This window comes from Athene cunicularia, assembly GCF_003259725.1.
Source record: "Athene cunicularia isolate RWA chromosome 14 unlocalized genomic scaffold, athCun1 chr14_part1, whole genome shotgun sequence".
In the NCBI taxonomy this organism is placed as follows: domain Eukaryota; kingdom Metazoa; phylum Chordata; class Aves; order Strigiformes; family Strigidae; genus Athene; species Athene cunicularia.
Genome location: NW_020799118.1, coordinates 14588049 through 14603350, shown reverse-complemented (window position 1 = coordinate 14603350; position 15302 = coordinate 14588049). Strand labels below are relative to the sequence as shown.

At 53.3% G+C, this 15302-nt stretch overlaps 2 protein-coding genes and 1 long non-coding RNA gene across 5 annotated transcripts; 2 read left to right on the top strand and 1 right to left on the bottom strand.

Moving 5' to 3' along the window:
- Window positions 1–57: 57 nt before the first annotated feature.
- Window positions 58–2498, top strand: LOC113485897. The gene is made up of 2 exons (XR_003399492.1): window positions 58–1756; window positions 1971–2498. It is a non-coding gene; the product is annotated as an uncharacterized LOC113485897 (long non-coding RNA).
- A 1144-nt stretch (window positions 2499–3642) lies between these two features.
- Window positions 3643–9176, top strand: BRICD5 (BRICHOS domain containing 5). 3 transcript variants are annotated; one of them, XM_026859332.1, is made up of 7 exons: window positions 3643–3785; window positions 3980–4217; window positions 5407–5531; window positions 6150–6309; window positions 7052–7159; window positions 8444–8597; window positions 9037–9176. In XM_026859332.1, the coding sequence occupies exons 1-7, from the start codon at window positions 3709–3711 to the stop codon at window positions 9129–9131; spliced, it is 957 nt and encodes a 318-aa protein (XP_026715133.1). In that variant the 5' UTR covers window positions 3643–3708; the 3' UTR covers window positions 9132–9176. The 3 variants fall into 3 exon arrangements, with proteins under 3 accessions (XP_026715133.1, XP_026715132.1, XP_026715134.1); XM_026859331.1 differs by having other exon boundaries at window positions 3646–3785; window positions 5407–5538; window positions 6157–6309; XM_026859333.1 differs by having other exon boundaries at window positions 3648–3785; window positions 3980–4113; window positions 5407–5538; window positions 6157–6309.
- Window positions 9177–9303: 127 nt separating this feature from the next.
- Window positions 9304–15296, bottom strand: MLST8 (MTOR associated protein, LST8 homolog). Its single transcript, XM_026859334.1, has 8 exons — window positions 15234–15296; window positions 15067–15118; window positions 14826–14988; window positions 14659–14734; window positions 12409–12561; window positions 12091–12215; window positions 10543–10706; window positions 9304–10032 (listed from the first exon to the last, which is right to left on the bottom strand). The coding sequence occupies exons 2-8, from the start codon at window positions 15080–15082 to the stop codon at window positions 9914–9916; spliced, it is 816 nt and encodes a 271-aa protein (XP_026715135.1). The 5' UTR covers window positions 15083–15118; window positions 15234–15296; the 3' UTR covers window positions 9304–9913.
- Between the last annotated feature and the right edge of the window lie 6 nt (window positions 15297–15302).

Below are 15302 nucleotides of genomic sequence, written 5' to 3'. Positions count from 1 at the left end.
CCCCGATCTTTCAGGGAGAATCCTGGTTAATCCTTTACTCGGGGGATTAGCAGTTCTTTTCTGACCTCGATGTGCAACGGTATTTAGCCCCCCTGGCACCACCTCTCTTGGGATCGACCTGTTTCTCTGCCTGTCCTGTCTGTAAAGCGGAGGCATTGTGTTTCCACAGCACCGTGTGGATTTGTAGCAGCTTGTGCGAGCGCCAAGAGTCTTTTGCAGTCAGTCTCTAATCCATGTTTTCCCTTCTCTTTCTAGGGACTGGCTGCCTGGTAAAAGCCGTGGAGACAGCAGCCCAGCGTGAGGCATTCATCGTAGGAAAGCCCAACCGGTACATGTTTGATTGTGTGGTGAGCGAGTTTGGCATCGATCCCACTCGTACCATCATGGTGGGAGATCGGCTGGACACAGATATCCTCATGGGCAACACCTGCGGCCTCACCACCCTGCTGACGCTCACCGGGGTCACCACGCTGGATGAAGTGAAGGGGCACCAAGAGAGTGACTGTCCTGCCAGGCAGAGCCTGGTTCCTGATTTCTATGTTGATAGCATAGCTGACCTCCTGCCAGCTCTGGGGGATTAATATAGCAAAATGCTTGTGGCCTCCGCAGCGGTACCCCAAGGAGGGCCCCTGTTAATCACCTTGTGACAGTAACGTGCTCACTAGGATACCACCCGGAGTTAGCAACCCTTAGCTTTTTAACCTTCCTGTCCTCTCGATAATGATTTTGTTTACATCTCAGTCTTTAAATGCACTTTGAAACGAAGAGGGCATTATGGTGTCACCCAAGTCTTAGGGGCTTGGGGCTTTTTTTTTTAACTTATAAACCACACCCTCTATCCAGATGTTTGTGATACTTGATGTCATGTTGTCCTCTAGACTGAGTTGAGGAAAGTAGAGCTGGTTGATCTGAGGAAAAGAACCCAACATCTTGCAGCGTGTCCCTGCCTGGGCAGGTGTGGCTCAGTCTGGTTTATTCAGGGAAATGACTCTTGGAGTGTGTAGTAACGTAGCGGCTGTGTTTGGAAACGCTTGCGGTGGCTGGCAGAATTAGCATTTGACCTTTGCTTTTTTTTTCTGGATGGGGTCCTGTTTAGCAGCACAGCCTGCTGCGAGCGCAACGTCAGGTCACAGAAACTGAAATCTGTCTCCTTTATTTGATCGATGCAAATTGCACTTGTGATGCAGGTTAGGATGATTCCACTCAGTAAAATACAAACGGTGTCTTCTGTATACTGTATTTGTCCAGGTGTTGGATGTATGTGTACAGTACATGTACATACAAGAATTACCCTAATCCTAAATATATATCAGAATATATTTAAATTAGAGATTTAAGTATAGTATATGATAATATATCTTGTTTCCTAGAAGGGAGGATAAGAGGAATGTACTTCACTGATGACAGATTTAATCGTAAGGTTTTGCATTTGGTAATGCAGAAGGTCAGTAACCACACAGGACTGTCCCTCACTGCTGCTGCTTCCCAGAAATAACGGGATCGATTAGTGCCGAGTTAGTTCTTGTACTTCCCTCAGCATCAGAGTAGCCACTTGCCTTGGCTTTAGCTGCAGAATCTGCACTGACGCTCAGCCCACAGGGGATGGGTGTAGTACGGCTCTAGTACAGCTTCCCACTGGGATAATCCCATGGGAGTGCTGGCTGTGTGACGGTGGAATGTGCTTCCTTTCAATATCTGAGGTCAATCTCTTCAGCGTGTGCCTGGCGTGGAGGCCTGGCACTGGCTGCTTGCTCAGGTGACAACTTAATTTTGATCTTCGGGAGGGTTTGGGTGACACACAGCTCAGGCTCCAGGGTAGATTTTTATGCTGGCTGAATTCAAGGCCGCAGTCGAAAGCTTTTGCATTACAGAATTAAGTGAAAACTTATATATGCAAATAACATGCTTCTGTTCCATAGATTCCAGTATTGGTAGTTAAATTTAACCACTGGCCTGCTTCCATCTCCCAGTGCTCAACAGAATAGCTCTAGCAGCGTGTCGATGCAGTTTCCTTCCACTCGGACACTCGGAACCAGTAGACTCACCACCGTGTTTGTACAGCAATAACCATGCAGTTCCTGCTGCCTTTGGGTGTTACAGAATATTCGCTGATCTTGTGCAAGGGGGCTTGTTTGTACCTTGGAGTTTGGGGGCTGTGGTTGTGTAAAGTCACAGAGAAATGTTCACAGGTGGAACTTTCATCTGGGTACCGTGGAAATGGACGTTACGGATTGACTGCAGCTCGGGTCTGACTTAACGATATCATTTTGGTTCCCCTCTGTGGTGCTTATCACTTCAGAATAACGTCAAGTAAAGTAGTAAACGCCGGGAGAGGCGTCTGGCCTCGTCCAGGCAGCTGCAGGGGAACCATTACCTCCATTCACGGATGCTGAAATGTGCTGGTGAAGGTGTCAATCGTGCTTCAAAACTCTGTATCAACTTCCAGATGGTTTTTAAGCCTCTACTTGAATTCACATTAAACTCAAAAACCTGCTTTCCCCTGGTGTTGTCTTATTTTGTAGTCTCATTGTGAGCTTTGCTGCAGCTGTGCTGTGCGGAATTTCTGGGAGTTAGGGGTGTGGTTTGGGTTTATTGTCTTTACTCCTCACGTGTAGTATTGAGGAAAGAAATCCAAACCCTGGAGTATCTTTGGTTCAGGTGCCTGGAGCTGCACAGGGCTCTTTGTGTGGGCTGGGGTTTGCTTTTAGAGTACAGCACAGAGCAGAGTGAGTAATTCTGTCATGAACAAGGTTTTATAGAGGGTTTTGCTTCATTCCTGTGCCTTAGATTAGGCAGGGCATGTGTTTTCTTAAAGAAAGAAAGCCTCTGCTGCGTGGCCTTTAAAATCCCTGTGGGGAGAACACCCTGCCTGCAGGCTACAGCTTCTGTTTCACATTTCTTGTGCTAAGAAGCAGCTAGCTAGCTAGCTGCCCGGCTGCAGGGAGTGCTGCCTCTTCTCACTCCCATCCCTTTGCAGAAGCAAAGCTGGTTGTTTGACTGTCCCCGTTCCCACCAGAGTCTGGTGTTCTCAGTTTCGCTGTTCTGGGGGAGTGACAGTGATGGTTGACTCTGGCTGGGCACAGAGGTTGAGTTCACTTCCCACTGAAGCAGTGTGCTTGAATGAGGTGGAGATTACTGAAATAGCTTGGTTTTGACTTAAGAATAGGGTGAGGGATTGCTAGTGCCTCGATGATGAGGAGCTGCCCTCTTGGCTGAGTGATCAGCCCTGGGCTGTGATAGGAAAATGTCAAAAAGCTGCGTTTTCCCTCCATAGATACCACGTGAAGGAATTCAGTGGAGCTTTTCCTTGCCTCCATTCAGTTGGTTACATGTGGTTGGCAAACAGAAACCCAAAGCTCTCACGGGGGCTCCTGCACTGCTCGGGAAAACCACGGTCTGGCGACCTGGGAACACTGTTCCTTGTGGGGGGTTTCTCACCCCAGGACCCAGCTGTCAGCATGAGGAGTTGTGGCAACAGAGATCCTGTTCCCTGGGGGCTGAAGGCAGCAAGGTCTGTGTGGAACACAAGAACTGTGCAGCCGGGGTGCGTGCGGGGAGCAGCCTGCAGGATAAACAGTTGGCTGCAGCCCATGGGGCTCCGGCAGCACGGAGTTCATGTTGAAACGGAGAAATAACCGATGACAAGGGCAGGCTGGCCACTTCCCTCTATCCATTGTGCCTCTTAATGAGACTGACCTGGTCCCGCTCATGGCACCTGCCAGCTCCGAGGGCCGGCACAAAGCCCCTGATTGTCACCCACCCGCCGGCTGGCTCCGGCGCACAAGGTGAGCGGGGTGAGCGGGTTTCCGCGCTGACGGCATCGCTCAGCAGCCCTGGGCTCTGCCCCCCCCCCCTCCCCCCTTCTCCTCTGCCCAGGTGGCAGCTCTAAGGTTTCACCCTCCCTGGAGGGCCGAGCCGAGGAGCTCCTGGCTGGGAAGCCCTTTTTCCGCGTGGTTACGTTTCGCGGACTCACATTTAGGTTTCCCGGGCGCGCCCGGAGCCGGGGATCATGCCCAGTGTGTGTGCTGGCCCAAGGCAGAGCGGCTGGAGCAAGGTCCTCGTCTGAAGGGAAGGATGGAGGGTGGGAACGACGCTGGTGCTGCCCCCCCTGCAGTGAGTATCCCTGGTTCCCCCCCTGCTGTCACAGAGTCCCCGCTCTCCTCTTGCTCAGTTCCTCTTCTGAAGGGGCCGAGCTGTTGCCACTCCTGTGGATCCCGGTGAGATTTTGCTCATCCTCGAGCTCAACACCCGCAGTTCAGCTCCATGGGAGGCAGTGGTGGGATGTGCTCAGGAGATCCCACACTTATGCGGCAGAAACTCACCCCAAGCAGGGCAGGGTGGTCAGGGCAGAGGTGTGGGAGAACCTTGGGGTGAGTGTGTGCCCGAACCGAGGCCTGCGAGGGACAGGAGTCCCTGCGTTTCTTTATTTCCACCTTTCCCACCTGAGGGAATTCCATCAGCTATTGAAAACCTGCCCGTTGCTGTAGGGCTTGGGCTCTGTTGTGTTTGAATTGGTAAGATTTCAGCTATGTGCAGTTTTGACTTTCTTAAGACTCACTGCTTTTCTGGTGGAATATATCTGGAATTTACGTATTACAGAAAAAAATGAGTAACAGAGCCGGAGGCTTGGAGAGCCCATTCCTTGTGCGGCTGTAGCAGATCTAAGCATGGGCATTGATTGAATTTCTCTACGTGCTTCAGAGGATTGAAAACAGGTTATTTTTTTAAGTGTGGGCTGTACAGTTGAGGTTATTGAAAGCACATTCTGCTTTGTAAAAATAATTTGATGTACCATTGTTAAATTTAATTGTTTCAATATAAGAATTAAAGTAAATTTGAATAGAGCCATTGTTTCAATATAAGAATTAAAGTAAATTTGAATAGAGCCAGTAGAAGTGCCACATGACTGCCAAGCTGTTTTGCTTCAAGTAACAGCTTGGTCTGCATGAAGAACAGCTTATCAAGAAAATAAAATACAACCAGATATACAGAGGGGCAAGGAAGCAGGATCACTCCGCACAGGGCCTGTTTCGAATGCTGATGGTTCTCCTGGGGATATCTGCTATAAACCAAAATAATTTAATTTGCTGCTAAAGCGCAGCAGCAGCCCGTTTGTGGAAGGATTCCAGCTCCGGCCCTTCCTTGATGGGTTTGCAGCATTTGCTGCTTCCCTGCCTGCAGGAGAAAAGAGCTGGTTACTGGGATGTCAGATATGGAACTTCAGCACTGTGGGATAAAAGTTACATTATTCCACAACTGCTGTGATGTTTTGGGGCTCAAAACATCTCAACCCCCAGCCATTCTCACAGTGATTTGTGTCATGAGCGGGAAGTGCATTTTCTGGGGAGGAAAAGTAGCTGGCAGATTTTAACTCCTGTTCTTTCCTCCCTTTGCCTTGGCTCCCAGGGCAGGAGGGCTGCAGGACACCTTCCATCTCCTTCCAGGACATTCTGGATCGTTTTGTCCGTTGCTGTGTTTTTCACAGTTGTTGGTATCGGCGTCATGGGGGTTCTCAGCTTCTCCCCCAGCTCTGCCCAGGTAAAGGATCCCCATCCAGTGGGAAGCTGCCTCCTGCCTGCAGCCCTGATTTGTGTCGGAACCACTTGCTGGGAGGGATGAACGGGCTGAGATCAGGCTGGTTCCCGTCCCTGGCAGACGCAGGCAGCCTGCAGGCAGAAGGGCAGGAAAGTGCCAGCAGCGCTGCAGGCAGCGAGCTGAGCAGCAGCTGTCCTACCTCTGCAATGCACCTGCCAGGGACCGTTGCTTAAATTAGAGGAACCTCAGCATGTCATTTGTAAATGGAGCCGCAAGCTGGTGCTTCGCTGAGCCAGCACTTTCCAACACGTGGCTGTGGTCTCTGGGGCGAGCGGGGGGCTGTGGCCCCTCCCTCCAGCACCCCGCTGCCCAGCAGGATAGGTGCCTTTGGTGTGAGGAGCACCCGCACCTCTCCCCCAGGTCTGTGTGATGGAGAGCGGTTTGCTTCACAGACCAGCTCCCCTCCCCTGGGTCAGAGCTTCTCTCCCTTGCTAAATAATTCAATGTGAGCTACAGGGACCAGCAATGGGGCCGTGTGGGGATGTCGGTGGGGGGATGCTGCGTGCAGACACCGAACAGCTAGCTGATGGTTGGTGCTGCCCTTCCTCACTTTGTGCCCAGGCTGGCTCACAGCTCGTCCGGCTAACACTCCAGGGCCAGCAAGACCCGCTGAGGAATCAGACGGCCTTGGTGGACAAGTCCAGGAGCACCGTGACCTACTTTGTAACCTCGCAGAGCAATCACACTGCTGTGGTGCTGTATGACAGCAGGAATGTAAGTGTGTTGGGATAACTCTCTGCCTCGTTAGCGTGGAAGTGAACAGAGGAGCCCAGGCTGCCAAGATTGCTGGGTTCAGTTTTGGGCCCCTCACCCCAAAAAGGCCATTGAATGACTCGAGCGTGTCCAGAGAAGGGCAACGGAGCTGGGGCAGGGTCTGGAGCACAGGTCTGCTGGGGAGCGGCTGAGGGAACTGGGGGGGTTTAGTCTGGAGAAGAGGAGGCTGAGGGGAGACCTCCTGGCCCTCTGCAACTCCCTGCCAGGAGGGTGCAGAGACGGGGGATGAGTCTCTTGAGCCAAGGAACAAGCGACAGGATGAGGGAATGGCCTCAAGCTGCGCCAGGGCAGGTTTAAACTGTATATTAGGAAGCATTTATTTCCAGAAGGGGCTGTTGGGCATTGGAATGGGCTGCCCAGGGCAGGGGGGGAGTCCCCATCCCTGGAGGGGTTGAAGAGTCGGGTTGACCCAGCACTGAGGGATCTGGTGGAGTTGGGAACGGTCAGGGTGAGGTTCATGGTTGGACTGGAGGAGCTTCAAGGTCTTTTCCAACCGAGATGATTTTGTGAGTGAAGAGCTGCTGGGGTGGGAGCAGGAGGAAAATTATCACCCAGCTACTGTTTGGTGCCTTTCTCTGCATTTTTAGTTAGGAAAGATAATGCAGGGTGAAAAAAATATCCATTTTTGGGGCTGCGGGCACGTGCCTCTGCCTGCTCTCACAGGGCACAACCTGTCTCGCAGGGCTACGTGTGCTACAAGCCCATGGAGCAGCGCGCGTGCTACCTGCGGAGGATGGACCACTGGGACCTACAGACCCTGCAGACATCCCTCAACACGTCTGAGCAGAGGGTGAGCAGCTGCTGCAGCTGCTCCCGGGGGCAACGAGTTGGGCTTTGTGCCGAGTCCTGGCTCGCTGAAGGCTCTTTCCTGTGTGGATTTGTGTTTGCAGGGGTGACTTTTTAACAGCAGCGTAGCTGAATGAGGGCATGGGGGCTCTCCCAGCGGGGATGGTAGCAGCAGCCCCCCATTCTGTGCAATTCCTTGCTCAGGGGGGCCGGGTTGGTGTCTTGCCTAGGAGCAGAGCTCTGCCTTGCAGCGCTGGGTTCAGCGTGCAACATGTGAGCAACAGCTCCCGGTTTTATTTCTCTGTGAGAAACAGCAGAGTTGCAGATCGGGGAAGGGGGATGTGTCCCACAGAGGTGAATAGCAGGGCTCTCGCAGGACCCGCTCTCACTGGATTCTGTTACCTACTCAAAAATCTGGGGAACAAAAAACAAAGGGGGTTTGTTAGCAATTCACAGGGAAGACGGCTGAAGTAAATCATGTATATGGACCCTCTGAACAAAATGTTAATGCATGCGTGGGCTGGGGGCAGATTCTGTTTCAAGAAGACAGAAGGCCCCGTTTTTTTGTGCCCCTGCCATCTGCTCTCTGTTTCCTCAGAGGCTCCTGGGGGCTCCTTGTCCCTCACCTGTTGCTCCCACCCAGCTGGGAAGTGATGGGCAGGGTTTAACCTGGAGGGATGTAGGAACAGCACCCATGGGAGCAGGCTGCTGAAGGGGATGCAAGGAGAAAAAAGCATCTGCCAGGCTTGGGGGCTCCTTAATGGGGGAGTTGGTGGTGCTGGGGCTGCCAGCAGCCCACATGGGCACCGAAGAGGACCTGGCATTGAGGATCTGCAGCTCCACGTCCTGTCCTGGCCAGGATGGGGCTGTAGGAGGTTGATCTGCCTCACTCCCGGTGCCGGGGGCTCTGCCGCTGCGTGTGGAGTGGGGATGGGGCTGTTGTGGGTAACCATGGCTGTGAAGCAGCTGGAGCCTGGGGGTGGTGGCGGCACTAGGTGGGCAGGTGCGGGTCGGAGCAATGCTCCTCCACCTGAGGACAGAGCAGCCCAGTGAGGGGCCTGGGAGGAACCGCATCCCCCGAGCTGCGGGGCTGGGTGGGGGCTGGCCCTGCTCCAGCCTCGGCAGCCCGGCTTCTCCTGGGTGGCTGCTCTGGCCAGGGCAAGCGTCCCAGCAGCCTAGTGAGGACTGAGCCATGTCGGGAGAAACCTTGGGTGCTCCTTGGGTGCCCTGCGAGCGGGTCTGAGGGGCAAAGTGGCTTGGGAGGAATTAACAGGGATGTTTCTTTCAGGCCGAAGAGCTGCTACGTCAGAATAACCAGACCAAGTACTATCGGGAGTTCATGGGCATTTTGGCAGGGGAACAGGTGGACCCCAAAAGCCTGGGGGAGGCTGTCCAGGCCCTGTGCGAGCAGACATCCATCTTCTGGGTCAGGAGAGGGGAGGGTAAGTTGTCCCACATGTCCCTTTCCAGAAGAGGGAAGCACAATTGTTTCTGGTACCTCTACAAGGAGCAGGCTCTGCTGCGTAAAAGCTGATGCATGTCCTGGGATGGGCTGCCAGGGCCCAGGACAGGTGACCTCTAGTTCAGAATCAAACCATTGTTCAGCGATCAGGGAGCGCTGGCTCGTACCCACAACCCACAGAGAATGTTGGTGCTGGCGGGGAAGGGCCCCGCACCCCCTTCCTCAGGCACAGCCTGAGTGCTCAGCACAGCCACAACACAGAGCAGCCCCCTGCCGTGCTCATTCTGTTCTGTCTAACTCCAGCTTTAATGAGAAAGGTCATTCCCTGAGGCTTTCCACTTGTTTGGCTCCCCAGGGACTCGTATCTGTGACTGCAAAAGCGTTTCTCTCACCCTGCTCCTGTCCTTGCTTATTTGCAGGTCCAGGGAAGCAGCGGCTGATCTACCTTTGCATTGACATCTGCTTCCCAAGCAACATTTGCGTGTCTATCTGCTTCTATTACCTCCCTGAGTAAGTCCTGCAGCCACAGATGCCCTCTTGCTGCTCTACATACTTGAACTGGATTCCTGAAAAGCCTCTGATTTCAACAAGGAAGGTAACATCTACAATATCCCCCCAAAGCTTCCTGCTGATTTCATGCTGCAGTTCAGGAGAGTTTAGAAAAATAACAGGACTCTGCTCAGCACTGTCAGTACAGACACTTTATTTGCTGCTGTGCTCCAGGGCTGCAGCTTGTACGTAGGTATTAGGAGATCCAGGCCTAGAGGAGTCACAGGGAGTAGTTTTATGGTACATGCCCTGTTCAACACAAGGTTATTACATCTGTTGGGGGTGGCTGGCTCTACGGGAGCGCAGCTCTCCAAGTCTGAAACACACTTTGAATAAAGGGATTGCAAAACAAGAAAACAGTTGCCTTTCCTCTCTTTGCTCAGCCTCTTCCATCATTTAGAAAGGCTGTTTATTTATTTTCCCTGCTTTGGGGTACAAGAACATCACGAAGCTGTGATGCCACAGGGATTCCTCCACCTGAACCGTACCCAGGTTCCCGCAGCGGGACCGTGCCTCCCCCTCCTGTTCCCTTTTGTCCCAGCATTTTCCCACCGCGGCCGCGCACACTGTGGTCACGATCTGCTGGGAGCTAGAGCCTGCTCTGACCCAGCTCCCAGAGACCGAGCCCTCTCCACTGCAGGAGGGGCTGGTTACAAGCACGTGTCCCGGGCTGCGGGGAGTGTGTTTGCCACTGTAGGACAAGGCAACACAAGCAGAGGGGTGTCCTCTCCCTCTGGCACGTGAGCGTTATCCCAGCACGCTGTCGTTGAAAGCCAGGCAGACAACTGCCTTCTGGTGGCCGCTGTATTCCCTCTTGATCTCTCCCGTCTCCACGCACCAAAGTCTGGCCAGGTTATCAGAGGAGGCTAGAACATAAAGCAAAAAGTGGGTCATATGGCATTAACCTTTACACTTTTTTTTTTTTTTTATTACAAGACTTTTTTTATTACAAGACTTTTCCTTCATTGAACACAATCGTTAGTGCTGTCAATGACAGGTAAGGGAGCTGCGCACAGCAAGAAGCTTAGTGCATTTCCATGTTAGGTGAGGTTTTAATTATTTCCGCAAGAAGTTACTGTGGAAACAACCACATGTTCTGAAGGGACCATCATGCCATGTACCGCAACAGCGTTTCTACCAGATGAAATGAACTGCACACATGGAGATCATCCCTCCAGCTTAAATAGATGCTCCCTTAAGCACTGAAGGGATTTAGGTGTTGTGAGTGTGAGGCAGGGGGCTCTCTCCTCACATGCACGAGGACTTGGCAACGTCCCAGCTAGAGAAAGGGGTAATTCCTGTGCTAGCACCAGGCCCTGCCACTGACAATCCAAATTCAGTGGTGGGCCGAGGGTAGGAGCACAGTGGTTCCTCACCTGTGACGATGTACTGGGAGTCCCCGGAGAAGGCGCAGTCCCACATCCAGCCCCGAGACGTCTCCCCTGGGTTATTGCTCTTAATGCTCAGCTCTGTCATCAGAGAGAAGTTTGAAGTCCTCCAGATCTTACAGGTCTGATCTGCAGAACATGTAGCCAGGAGCCTGAAAAGGGACATGCGAGGGCAACCTTATTAGCTATGCAGTATGCCCAAGGGCCTCTCATTAACATGGGCCTGAAACAGTAACCTGGAGACCCGCGTTCACAGAATCAGCTAGGTTGGAAAGGACCCTGGAGATCATCTAGTCCAACCATTTGCCTAGCACAGTTCCCACCTACAGCATATCCTTAAGCTCTAAATCGACCCTACTCTTGAACACCTCCAGGGATGGGGACTCCACCACCTGCCTGGGCAGCCCATTCCAACACCCAACAACCTGTTCCGTAAAGAAATGCTTCCTAATATCTAGTCTGAACTTTCCCTGGCGCAATTTAAGGCCATTCCCTCTTGTCCTGTCGCTTTCTACTAGGCTAAAGAGGCTCAAACCCAGCTCTCTGCACCCTCCTTTCAGGTAGTTGTAGAGGGTGATAAGGTCTCCCCTCAGCCTCCTCCAGACTAAACAATCCCAGTTCCCTCAGCCGCTCCTCATAGGACATGTGTTCCAGACCCTGCACCAGCTTTGTAGCCCTTCTCTGGACATGTTCAAGTAACTCTATGTCCTTTTTTGTAGTGAGGGGCCCAAAACTGAACACAGTAATCAAGGTGCGGCCTCGCCAGCGCCAAGTACAGGGGCAAGATCCCTTCCCTGTCCCTGCTGGCCACACTAATCCTGATACAAGCCAGGATGCCATTGGCCTTCTTGGCCACCTGGGCACACGGCTGGCTCCTGTTCAGCCGGCTGTCAGTCACCCCCCTAGGTCCCTCTCTGACTGGCAGCTCTCCAGCCACTCCTCCCCAAGCCTGTAGCACTGCTGGGGGTGGTTGTGGCCCAAGTGCAGCCCCCGGCATTTGGCCTTAGTGATGCTCATGCAGTTGGGCTCAGCCCATCACTCCAGCCTGTCCAGGTCTCTTTGCAGAGCCTCCCTACCCTTGAGCAGATGAACACTCCCGCCCAACTTGCAGTCGTCTGCAAACTTACTGAGGGTGCACTCAATCCCCTTGTCCAGAATATCAATAAAGATGTTAAACAGGAGTGGCCCCAAAACCGAGCCCTGGGGGATGCCACTCATGACTCGTTCACTGTAATCCGGTTTCTTTACACATAAATCATCTGCTTTATGAGATTTGAGTCGGACAGTGAAGGAACACACCAAGTTCACCACTTTGTTCCCGGAGATCAATTCAACCCCGGCTGTGAGAACAGCTCATGGCTGCAAAGCAAGCTGAGATCAGGGAGCACGAGGCCAGGAGACTACCGCTGGCAGCTCGAGCCCAGCATGTCCCCTGCTCCTCCTTGGGGGCCCTGCAGGGCAGCGTGGAGCCAACATAAGCCAACTGGCCTCTGCCAGCCCACGAAGGAGGGAGGTGAGGGGCTGCCACACACTCACGTGGAGTCGGGGCTGAACTTGCACTGAAGGGCATAGCGGTTGTGTGCGGGGATCTTGGTCTTGGGGATCAGCTGCGTCACCTCCTCGCCAATGCCGCCTGTCAGGTTCCACACGTAGCAATTTCCCTGCGGCGAGATGGAGCAAGGTGGATCTGTGGTCAGGCTGGTGGTCACTCACCCAAAAGCAGCCCGGAATTTCCACATCCAGCCATAGCAAAAAGCTGAAGGTGAAGCTGGTACGTGCAGAGCCCCTGCCCTGGGGAGGCAGAGCCCCGGAGCACCATAATCCCACCCCACGTGCGAGGCCGTTGGATCTCACCGAGCTGTTAACAGCCGCCATGTAACTGGCATCGGGGTCAATGTGAACCGAATTCACCGAAACTTCAGGCTCTGGAATCAGCTGCTCGTTGTGGTCGGTCTTCAGGTCCCAGATGTGAATAGCACCACTCTGATCACCCACAATTAGCTCTGCCTGCAAGAAAATCAGCAGCCTCATCTCTCCGAGGAGAACCCCACAAGCAGAAGCCTCAAGCCAATGCCCATATAGCACCACAGGGACCTTTCCTCTGGTTTGAAGCATCAGGGTCCTGTTCTGCCTAATTATTCCCCAGCACGGGGCTGTTTCAGAGCTCCAGCAGCCTGCTGCCTGCTCCTGCATGCTGAGAGCAGAGGACGAGTCTCACGTTACACTCTGCAGAAAGGCTGTTTACCTTTGCAGAAGTGTTTGCTAATTTTATAAACCCCAGAGCAGACAGCGGCTACTTGACTTCCAGAACCGTTGCACAGCTACAGCTTCAAACAACATCCACAGAAGCCAAATGATTTTCAGCACATCTGAGAAGTGGGCATTAAGATGCAAGTTGGCCAGTGAACAACCAAAGCACTCAAGAGTGTACAGATACCTGAAAAACACAAGCCTAAATGGGCTTTTCTCTCTCCCTCTCCCCTTCTCAGGGGAAGGACAAGAGCCAGCTGAAGGGCAGGAGTTCTGGCTCCGATCCCGTGCTCAGAGAAGACAATGCTGGCGGCTCTCCACTAAACCCACAGCTTTTATCGACAGTCTTGCGCTGTCCATAATTTTAGCAGAATCCCTAGAGGAGATCAGGTCATCGGGCACAGCTAATCCTGTACCTGTGAGCAAAGGCTTGCTTCTGAGGAAGACAATCATTGCTCGATATATTTAGCTGACTGAACAGCACAGAAACATCTTCTGGCCGCCTTGATCCTTGGTCCCCTCTTAGCAGGTTTAAGTGCAATTGCTAAAGCTGTCACGGCTTTACCCAGGCCATGAGAAATGTCTCTCACATAACTGGATCAGCATCACTGTAGCAGGGAAAGGCAGAGTGATGAAGACATCTGAATAAATGCTGCCACCTTTGGAGTAATTAACTGCATTCTACTCACAAACACTTCTCCTGCACCTTGGCAGCATCTTGGTTAGTGATTATTCTACATGTAAGATCTATGTGCAACAATAATACTTGTTTTAACATAATACATTCTCACAGCACCAGCATTACAGGAGCATCAGCAGTAAAGTCTGATCCAAATCATTGATCTCAAAACTGGCCTGAAATTCCAAACTTTCAGAACCTCTGCAAAATGAAACCTTTGCAAAATGAAACCTTTGCAAAATGAAACCTTTGCAAAATGAAATTCAAAGAAACATTCCTATTACTCAGCTTTTTAGGAAGGTTTGCAGCGCTGAGCACGCAGCGGACTGGACAGGTTATTAACGCTGCACTGATATGTATTGATTTGCACCGCCTCCCCCTCTAACACACCGATCTCCCTTTCCACCTCGCTTCCTGCTTATCAACAGCTCCTGAACAGACTGGTGGATCTTGAGCAAATCTGACTGAAGTCCTGAAGGTAATGGGGGCCACAGGCCTCAAGATGCTTTTTCCTGGCAGTGGTGCCGCTCCCAAGATTCCCAGCCCGCCCTGTGCCACCAGTTCCACTCCCATCACACCCCCTTAGTTCTGTTCACAGGGCAGTTGGCCCAAAGGAGCATTTCCTCCCATAGGATGAGGGGCCCAGCACAGCCGCTGTGCAGTCTCTTTGCAACAGCCACCAGGTAATTAGCACAAATGTGAAACGAGCTCCTCGGCAAACGAAACTCCGGGCTGTGGCAGAGCTGATGGCTGCAGCATGAGCCTGCTCAGGGCTGGGGGCTTTGCTCCACTGCACAACGCAGCATTGGCTTTCCCAGGGCAGACGGAGGGACTGCACGTCTGTCGTGCTGGCTCCTGTGTCACATGGGCCTTGTTCCCACACTGAAAAGCCCGAAGATTTTGGGTGTTTCCACCCAAAGCTCCCAGCACCAGCAGCTCGGTGAGGGAGCTGGTGGAGGGGCAGTCAGGGTGAGGGAAACCGGCTGCTGCTCATCCAGCAATGCCCCCAAGAGCTCGCGGGTCTGTGCCACCAGGAAGGCCACCCTCCCCTGCCATCCCCCTGATTTTTTTGCTGCGTCTTGTCTTGCACTATAAAACTCTGCAGCCCCTCAGGTTTACCCGGAGGAGCCACGATGAAGTGTGAGCTGGGAAAGCACGGAGGAGCTGGCGCTCACCTGGTTGGGGTGCAGGCAGACACAGTTAATAGGAGCATTCACCTGGAAAATCCGCTGACACTGGAGGTTACGAGACCTGCAACAAAACGGTGAGGAAGGAGCATGTTTAAGAGGTTCCAGCGCCTCTGGGTTGCTGCCGGAGCTGGGGAACCGCTGCCTCTGCCCACCTCAGGTCCCAGATCCTGGCCATGCAGTCCTCCCCGCCCGTGTACATCCACCGCCCGTCCTCGTGGAAGCCCACGGAGGTGATGTTCTTGCTCACGCCGTCGTAGTTAATGACGGGGTTGGGGTTGTTGGAGTTGAGGTCGTACATGCGGATGTGCTGGTAGCCTGCAGAAACAACCGGGCAGGGGGTGACCGACGTCCCCCCGCCCGTGCCCGGGGCAGGGGGAGGCCGGGCGGTCTCACCTGCGGCTGCGATCATGCTGCGGTCCGGTGTGATCTCCAGGGCGTTCACCTGCTGCAGGCACCCGTTAAGGTCGGTAAGAAACAGCAACCGGGCCCTGCCCGGTGAGACCGAGTGAACGGCGGCGGCGGCGCGGCCCCCCCTCCCCCCCAGGCCAGGTGAAGGATACGGAGTCCTGGTGCTGGACGGTGCGGGTGCAGATGCCGCTGTGCGCCTGCCAGAACCGCACCGTGTGGTC

Bases quoted from the DNA above. Each gene is read 5' to 3' on its own strand.
- BRICD5 (XM_026859332.1), top strand. From the start codon at position 3,709: ATGGCACCTGCCAGCTCCGAGGGCCGGCACAAAGCCCCTGATTGTCAC. The intron at 4,218-5,406 runs GTGAGATTTTGC...CTTGGCTCCCAG, and splicing joins TGCCACTCCTGTGGATCCCG to GGCAGGAGGGCTGCAGGACA. The intron at 7,160-8,443 runs GTGAGCAGCTGC...TGTTTCTTTCAG, and splicing joins TCAACACGTCTGAGCAGAGG to GCCGAAGAGCTGCTACGTCA.
- MLST8 (XM_026859334.1), bottom strand. The intron at 14,735-14,825 runs GTGGGCAGAGGC...GTTTTGTTGCAG, and splicing joins GCCAGGATCTGGGACCTGAG to GTCTCGTAACCTCCAGTGTC. The intron at 10,707-12,090 runs GTGAGTGTGTGG...GTCCCTTTTCAG, and splicing joins AAGTTCAGCCCCGACTCCAC to GCTCCTGGCTACATGTTCTG.